The sequence below is a fragment of the Solanum tuberosum genome, unplaced genomic scaffold (genome assembly GCF_000226075.1).
Source record: "Solanum tuberosum cultivar DM 1-3 516 R44 unplaced genomic scaffold, SolTub_3.0 scf00054, whole genome shotgun sequence".
NCBI lineage: Eukaryota > Viridiplantae > Streptophyta > Magnoliopsida > Solanales > Solanaceae > Solanum > Solanum tuberosum.
The window spans coordinates 1,699,009-1,707,873 of record NW_006238980.1 but is presented as its reverse complement, the minus strand read 5'-3'; the positions used below and the strand labels follow the sequence as shown (position 1 = coordinate 1,707,873).

General features: G+C 35.3%; 1 protein-coding gene across 4 annotated transcripts; it reads right to left on the bottom strand.

The window, feature by feature from the left end:
• Nucleotides 1-3,839: 3,839 nt before the first annotated feature.
• Nucleotides 3,840-8,281, bottom strand: LOC102579509 (pentatricopeptide repeat-containing protein At3g53170). Of its 4 annotated transcripts, XR_001473118.1 has the most exons (5): nt 7,947-8,281; nt 5,712-6,798; nt 5,038-5,162; nt 4,636-4,691; nt 4,407-4,442 (listed from the first exon to the last, which is right to left on the bottom strand). XR_001473118.1 is itself a non-coding variant. In XM_006344313.2 (4 exons), the coding sequence occupies exons 1-4, from the start codon at nt 8,211-8,213 to the stop codon at nt 4,404-4,406; spliced, it is 1,449 nt and encodes a 482-aa protein (XP_006344375.1). In that variant the 5' UTR covers nt 8,214-8,281; the 3' UTR covers nt 3,840-4,403. The 4 variants fall into 4 exon arrangements, 1 of the variants encoding a protein (XP_006344375.1); XR_001473116.1 differs by having other exon boundaries at nt 3,840-4,691; XR_001473117.1 differs by having other exon boundaries at nt 3,840-4,691; nt 5,046-5,162.
• Nucleotides 8,282-8,865: the final 584 nt, after the last annotated feature.

The window sequence follows — 8,865 nt, the reverse complement described above, 5'->3', positions numbered from 1 at the left end:
TGAGAAAGGACTCGTCCTGTTGTTTGTGTCAAAGTCCATGATAACATGTTGCAGACATGTGTACGATCAACTTTGGTGGTTGTTGGGAATAACTTTGTTGTTAGTTAAGTGTACATACAACAATAATTATCACTCGATTATTGTGATGACTTCATTGAGGCATTGTATGGGAGGATGTGTAGGTGTTCAATTGGTTGGTTTGAGGTTGAAGATGCAAAACCTTTGAGAGTTGATTTGGTGAAAGATGTTCAGGGTAAGGTGAAAAGTATCCAATCTAAGCTTCTAGCAGCCCACAATAAACATAAAAAGTATGTGGGACAAGTATCCCTAGTTATTCGACGATTGAGATACTACTCTATTCTTGCTTTATCCCTTTTTCTCCTAGTTTGTCACTCAGGGACAGGTGATGGGTAAATTGGTATCTATTGTAACGACATGTTCCCGTTATTATAGAAAAGCCAATGGGGAAAGAATTGGGGCAAGAAAACTTTTTCGTAGTAACTTGGAATTTCCCAACCTAGTCCAGATTTGGACGAAATTAGAGTCATTAAGGTGTAGGGAAATCTGGTAACAATCAGGTGATTTATTTATGATTTTGATTACATTAGTAGTTAGATAAGTCGTTAAGGAATCCGTACGACTTTACGAAATGGAATTCGGGTAAGTAGAACTCCCGGAATTGATTTTAGCGTGAACGGTATTTTCTGAGCGTCGTTGGTTAAAGGTGTGTTGTGAAATGAGGGTCTTGGAATTATTAAAATAGCTCACTGTTTCGTGCAAGCCGCTTTGGCGGAGGTTTTGGTCGCTCTGGCGGTACCGCTGTAGCGGGGTGAGGGTTGTTGTGGCGGGCCAGACGCGACTTAAAGTTGTAAACAAACCCCAAAATGACTTTATTCTGCACTTTTCGATTTTTAGAGCTAAGGAACAACCCCAGATGAGTTCTTGACAATTTTTCACCATTCTTGAGGCTAAGGTAATGTTTTCACTCCCCGAAATTATTTTTCGATCTGTAGAACTCAGTTTCATGGGTAATTATGGATGGGGGAGGGTTTTGATCTTGAATTTATTGTGGAAAAAGCCCTAATATGGGTATAGGATCAAGGATTTGGTCTAGGGTTATTGAGTTTGTTATAATTCGGATAATTAGACCTTTGATTGTTGATCCTTGCATATAAATTGTTGTTTTTAGACCATGAACAAGCGGGAAGAATCTGGTCTAGGGTTATTGAGTTTGTTATAATTCGGATAATTAGACCTTTGATTGTTGATCCTTGCATATAAATTGCTTGTTTTTAGACCACGAACAAGCGGGAAGAATCTGGAAAGGGAAGATTCAAGTACCTTAGGGAATTCAAGCTTGGATTCGAGGTAGGTGATGGTTGTGATTTCATGTTGGTGTGATATATGTTTGTAATTGCTCCATTATAATGCATGTATGTATGCGAATGTTGCATTATTGATCACCCTAATCGTAAATGAGGATAATTGAATAATTGTATGTCATGAATCATCTCTTGTTTTATGATTGTGAGAATATACATTGTGATTGTGATCGTGGTTTGTTGAATGGGCGGGTGTCACGATCCGACACATTAACTGGGATCGGTTGCCACGTTCCGACATAATATGGGATCGGTTGCCACTTTCCGGCATAAATATAGGATTAGTTTCCACGTTCCGGCATAAACATTGGATCAGGTACCACGTTCCGGTATGCTAACAATTTGGGTGTGGGTTCCATGAGAGGACCGTTGAATTGGATTTCGTGAGAGGACTATTGAATTGTGTTGTATATCTACTTGTGATGATTACGTTCATATCTAATGATGATTGATATTGGAAGACCGTATGTTGCTCTAAATTGATGACCAATGTGTATTATTGAGAATGTGGGGGTGCTACATTGATCCTGAAAAGATGACAAATATTATATATGTTCAGTATATGCTTGTTTATAATGTTGTGGGTACTTGCATGTGTTTCACTTATTGAGATAGCCGCGTGATCCTAACAGTACACTGTGGTTGTGTACTGATACTGCACTTGCTCTTATCTTTGTTGAGTACAGGGCATCTTTAGGTGGCTATTGATAGACCTTAGCTAGGTGACTATTGAGCATGACAGGATTCAAGGGTGAGCCAGTTCTTTTGGGCTGCCATGGATCTTCTTGTTTAAGTCTACTCTTTTCGGACTCAGACCATTTGTTTAAGGTGTTGTTTAGTTTCGGGGTTGTACCCCTGTTCTTAGACTTGTTGTTAGTATAGTTTTGGTACATTGACTTTCAGGTTCTAGGGGTTGTTCCTCCGCATTAGTTTGGTTAGTTAATTGTTTAAACCTTTGGAGTTTCTGGGAACTCCGTATTTTTATAGTCATTTAAACCTGCTTCTGTATCTTTAAATGCCTTAATTTTCATAAAATTTGTTTGTTTGGGTTGTAGTAATGGTTCTCCCATCGGAGGTTTAGTGTGGGTGCCAATCACGACGGTCTGGGTCGTGACAATTGGTTCTATATTCTTTTTTGTTTTAAATATTTCATTTTCATGTATATTATCACCCACAATACCTTATACGAATCCAATGTATAATTTTCAACATTTATATACAACTGTTTATTTATCCATTTTAATGATTTATATACATATACAAATAATTGTATATAATATGTTTATACGAACTTATTTTTGGACATAATATTTTAGGATGTTAGGTTTCTACTCAAAGAAGCATTTCAAGAATGCCCCACACGTACAGTGTTATACAAATAATGATTTATTTACATATACATATATCAGATACATATACTATTCATCCACTCAATAATAATACATATTTGTATACAAATACATTTAATTAATCTATATATGAATGAAAAACAGTTTTCAATTACATATACAACTATGGTGTTCTTCGTGTCGAAGAAGTCATTTTAGACAATAAACTATAATCAAATACAATTATAAATTACCTTACTTTATGGGATTGTTTTCAATTTTTTGTAACCAAAATTGCCGCTTTTTTATTATCTATTTTAAAAAGGAATTTGTATAATTTTTAATAAAAAGTTCGAGATATACAAACATTAGTCACCATAGCAAATGAAACAATAGTTATGGAGCGTAATTAGGTATACCATAGCTATATAGGCCAATTATGTTTTTTCTCTTTGCCATATATGAAAATCTCCCTATAGAAAAAGCACAAGACCCAATTTGTGAAAGAAAAACAAACTCAGCATCCCTGGAAAGTAAGTTGTTGATATGTTAAGAGTTATTTAACATGTAATATCCACTATACTATAACAATTTTTATCTTGGTGTGCATAAAACAATTTTTTTTTCTTATAACTCACTAACTCTACATACAATTCAAATATAGCCTCACAACAAGAAGTAACAAATGTGTAATTTGGTGAATCTAAAGTAAATAAACATGAAAGATATTGATAACATAGAAATTGAAGTCTTCAAATTACATAAGAAATTGACTCTGCATTTCCATTCATTATAGCTTAATTAACTCGTTCAGGTTATCTACTATCTTGAGAATTTTGGCATCTCAAATTCTTGAATGTGGGATGTAGGTATAAGGAGGAGCTGCCTATGGTGCCACCTTCCCGGTCTTAGGAAGGGGAAAAAAGCTTAGGCATAAATTTCACTCTTCTAGAGATCAGTTTGAAGGACACTGTTGAAAGCTTTTAGGAGAAGAACTCTATACAAATTGGAGTGGTTGTACGTATGTGTTGCAATAAGGTCCATCTACAGGTCGTTCGGTGCTTGCAGCTCTACAGAAAGTCAAACGGTGTCTGGACATTTTAATCCACTTTTAAGAAAGCAAAGTAAATAAGTAATGTTCACCTGCTGCTCAAGTAGTATATCAAACATAATATTGTAATTCATTTCCACAGTAACATGTGAAATGGCGAGGGGCTGGAAAATGGTATAACTATCTTACACTACATTGCTCTATATATCTGTTTACTAAAAACTTGCAACCAGTAAGAGGTAAAACAACCCGATTTAGAAGGAAGAATCAGCAAGTGTCTTAATAATGCTCCATCTGTCCCATGGCTTTGCTCTTTCGAAAGAAGTCAGTCCTGTTACATCACTGACCTGTTCAAAACCCATATGTATGGTTGTGACTCAGCTCTGGTTAGTTAAAAAAAAAAAAAGGCCTTGCTGCATGACTATTAGTACTGCAATAGACAACCCCACAGTGACAGCTGAAATAGTGTAGATCCTCAATGTTACCGAGGAGTTAATTATCCATCATAATCACCCACTACTGTTAGAATCTTCATTCACCCAAGCATCACTGAGGTTTTCAACTGAAGATGAACCCACAGGTTGCACTACAGACATCACAGCACGGTTTGGCTGTTTCGTGAACATAGTAAACAGAAGAACTTTAACTGCTCCCTCCCTCTCTTACCTGTATATAAATATGCTAATACAAGAAAAAACGAGTCAAGAAATAACATACATAGGCAAACAAACTGTAAAGCTACTCAGAGAAGTTAAACCAAACTATTCCCTAACAAGAGCTTTTGGAAACTGCAAATCTCTCTAGTTGTGGGTTAAGGCCGTCGAAAGTTCACAGAAACATGTAAGAGAAATCACATTGCCGCAAATAGACTCACTATGTTCTTTTCCTTGGATCCATCCCATCTGATTAACGGATTGCTATAGCATCCTTCTACACAAACAGATATCATTGTTACGATGAAGTACCCAAACTCAAATATATATGACATTTCTCATTAAGTAACTAAATAGATATGTATATATATAGAGAGAGAATTAGCAAGAGCAACAATATTTCACATCCAAAAAACAAAAAGAGAGGAACTTAATTTGCATTTTGAAATAAGTTTAACTCTTCAGTCTTACAAACCAAAAGCAAGATGTTTGAGTTCATAAAAGCCCTTCAACTTTGGCTCACCACTTTGACTGCTTGAAAGCCTTTCAGTTTTAGGCCATTTAATGAGTAAAGATGGATTCTCAAAGGCAGTGAACAAGAGAAAATAGACATTCACACTTACAAACTCACATGCAGATAACACTCTGCCCACTTTCACAACATTGAGATTGATGAACAGAGTTCCAAGTGAATGGTTTCCTTCGGTAGCAGATAGATTGTACTAGCTGCTGATCAATTCGTTTGATTCTAATAAAATGTAACAACAAAGTGTCAGATATCAAGCAGTTCATTGAATGATACTCCCTCCGTCCCATTTTATGTGAGGTAGTTTGACTCGGTACGGAGTTTAAGAAAGAAAGGAAGACTTTTAAAACTTGTAGTCCAAAATGAATTATAGAAATTTGTGTGGCTGTAAATCATTTTCATTAAGGGTAAAATTGACATTTTATAGTTAAATTGTTACTTTATATAGAAATGTGTCATTCTTTTTGGGACTGACTAAAAAGGAAAGTAAGTCACATAAATTGGGACAGAGGGAGTAACTTAGTACACATGACAGCAAAAAATAAAAGCTGATTTATTAGAGAATAACACTTCCTTTTATTATCAACTGCACTTAGCTAGAAATATGATAGAGCTAACCTAAATAGCTGGATTTATGTTACTAACTGTGAGTCTGAGAGGATTCATACTTTTTTTTTTGATAAAGTTAAAGTTGTATTTCTGAGAGGATTCATACTTTATGAAGCAAAAATGATATGGACAGGAGAAACAGAGGCTAAATAGTACAAGTACCACAAGAAGTAATTATTTTTGTCTTCAAGTCCATTGCAGCTTCAGTCATCCCTTGTGAATTGTACGCCTGAATCATGGTAGAAAATGTGATGTAGTCTGGTTTACATTTTCTGACCTTCATTTCCAAGAATAATGCCACCATCCTCTCTATATCACCAGCTTGACCATAAGCACTGATGATGCAATTGAAAAAAGGAGTATCTAGAACTACATCTGAATTCTCAACTTGCCTCATGATTGAATCAACATTTTCCATAAGTCCAGCTCTACTATAAGCACTTACAAGAGAGCAATAAGTGAATGAACTTGGCTTCACCCCTTCATGCTTCATCTGTAGGAAAAACTGTTCCATGTTCTTAATGAGGCAAGCTTTCCCCAATGTCTCAATGATGATATTGTAAGTCACAACTGTTGGAGAATAGAACCGATTCCTAATAAAATCAAGTACAGACTCCATTTTCTGGTACATGCCAGCTCTTCCATATGACTTGATAAGAATGTTAAATGTCATAACATCTGGCTTTATTCCCATTACCTGAAATTCTTCAAACCACTTCTCCATTTTCTCAAGCTTCCCACAGCTGCCATAGGACCCAATTACTGAATTCAAGGTGAAAACATCTGGAAAGGCAGTCTCATTTTCTATCATATCGGTCAAGGAGCTTTCCATCTGCTCAAACAGCTTAGCTTTACCATAGCCATCAATTATGGTATTGTATGTCACGGAACTACATTCAATTCCCAAATACACCATCTCAGCCAAAATGTATTCAATCATATCAAAACGACGAACTTTAGTGCAGCATTTAATTAGGATCGAGTAAGTATACACATCAGGCTTGCAATTACTAACTGATTTCATATCATCAATAGTTCGCAGCGCCTCATCAAGGAGGCCACTAAGACCATATGCATTTACAAGTGCAGTATAAACATCTACTGTTGGTTGAAGCCCATCCACTAGCATAATCTCAAAAAGCAAGTTAGCTTTACTTGGCTGCTTGCACTTGCCGAGCATTACCAAAAGCTTAGCATATGTATGGCATCTTGGCTCATACCAATGTTGCTTGCGAAGAAGGTCGAAAATCTAGGAGTAAGAACACATTTCTGTCAGAAAAATTGTTAAAACAACAAATACGAGTTTTATCTACAGTTTTATTTGGAACACAGCAACAACTACATAAGCTTCTGGGTGAGTCAAATCAACTAAGCCTTGGTCCATACTATTGGGGTCATAAACTTTAACACGTGTATGCAACGGAAGATTCATAAATGAAAACAATGCAACCCAAAGGAAAGAAATACTAATTACGACTTCATGTTTAGAATTAAAATATTAAACCTTAAACACACAATAGTTCACCCATTTTTCTAGCCTCCACTCCATTCTAGTGGAGCATGTGATTAAGAGTATAAGCAGAAGAATAATGAAAGGCTTGCAATGAAGGGGCTTGAAGAGAAGTTTTTCAAGACAGTCTTAAAAATTTATACCAATTAACTAAAAGGAATCAATTCACTAAAAGGCACAAAGAAAGATGACCAATTGTACTATTTGAAAGTGAAACTTAGCTGATTTTGTAACAAAGAAAACTGTATCTGACAATAATATTTTAGGCTATAGCCTTTGCTGCACAGGTGCAGATAAATTAACAACAGTGATATGAATGCATTGCGACTGCCATGAAGATTGAGGCTATGTCCAAGATATAAGAACACGAATTTTGACAGAAACCTACGAGTTGATACAAGGAAGCAACAGAGAAGGAATTTTATGGCCAATCTAAATCATCGGATCTGAATGAAAATTAGGGATACACAGGCAAGATTAGTTATGTATTACTATGAATTGAGAAAGAATAAATTGCACTGCATCTGTATCTGAATCTTATAATATTTGCTATATTATTAATTTCTGTATGTTCATGTTGTTGAAACAGTAGAATGCTTCATCAGACAATTGCCCAGTCACGTTGAGCATTCCTGTTGTTAAAAGAGCAATAGGGTAAGACCACTACTTGAAATTTTCTGACATGAATCAGAATATAAAATACTGGAGACACAAGGAAACTTAAATCATGAGAAATGAATGAGTGTTTAAGCTCTATAATAGTGCGGTAGTCCTAGAATTCATGAGAAGAATGAAAAAACAATATGAAACAGTTTATTCAATCGGAGTAAATTGTTGTTTCAAGCTTCTTCGTATTGTAAAACCCGAGATGGATGAAGGAATGGAACCTTAAGAGCAGAGTCCCAGCGATTGTCCCTAATAGCATCATCGAGAGCCTCCAAAACGGCCTTGGGCCAAAGATTAGTGTATTTTTCTGAGTTGGCTTTCCTCTGGATACCTCTAATGGCGGCTTCTGTTCTAAGTATACGAGAAAGGTTTTTCTTTGAACATTTCTGCAGCCCTTGTGAAGTACTACTTGATGATTTGATAATCAAACCTCGGGGTTTTATACCTTCTTTCATCAAATACGATGCGCCTGCAAACTGAAGCTCCATACCCACTCACTCCCCTCCTCCACAAACAAGACGATAAGGGCCGCAAAGCACTAGTATGTAATGTATATACAATTACTTATCTCCAATTAGTACATTTTAGTCCCTTGTCTTGCATTTTTTTATAAAAGAAAAATCAAAATGTGATTAAATTTTGTGAAATTGAATAAAAATATATTTGGTTAATAGTTTGGTATAAAATTATGAGATAAAGTGTCAAAAACACATTTAAACTATTCTTTTTTTTTTTAGTTTCATATCTAAACTATTGAGATAATAAGTTTCATACCTAAATTAATGTTTATTAGTTTGAGAAACTCACATCTCTCTCTTAATACACTTTCTTTATGTTGTGTGTACTATACTCTCTCTTTTATTTAAAAAAAAATTATCACATTGCACTCCACATAGACAAAAAATAAATAAATTATTAGTATTAGTTAAATTTAAAGATTAAAGAATTATTATCTTATAAAAAATAAAAAATATTTTTTTTTATAAAATAAAATGTAAAATATTTTCCTTACCCCACTCCATCACTTCCTCTCATAGTACCCCCTCCCCCCACATTTTTTACCTTTATTTTGCTTAGATTTCTTTTAGAAAAGTATTTAATAATTTTTTACTTCATCTCCCCCCCCCCCCCCCCACCCCC

Bases quoted from the DNA above. Each gene is read 5' to 3' on its own strand.
- LOC102579509 (XM_006344313.2), bottom strand. From the start codon at position 8,213: ATGGAGCTTCAGTTTGCAGGCGCATCGTATTTGATGAAAGAAGGTATA. The intron at 4,692-5,711 runs GTACTTGTACTA...CTGTTTGTGTAG, and splicing joins AAAAATAATTACTTCTTGTG to AAGGATGCTATAGCAATCCG. The intron at 4,443-4,635 runs GTGAGTCTATTT...TTCTTGTATTAG, and splicing joins GATCCAAGGAAAAGAACATA to CATATTTATATACAGGTAAG.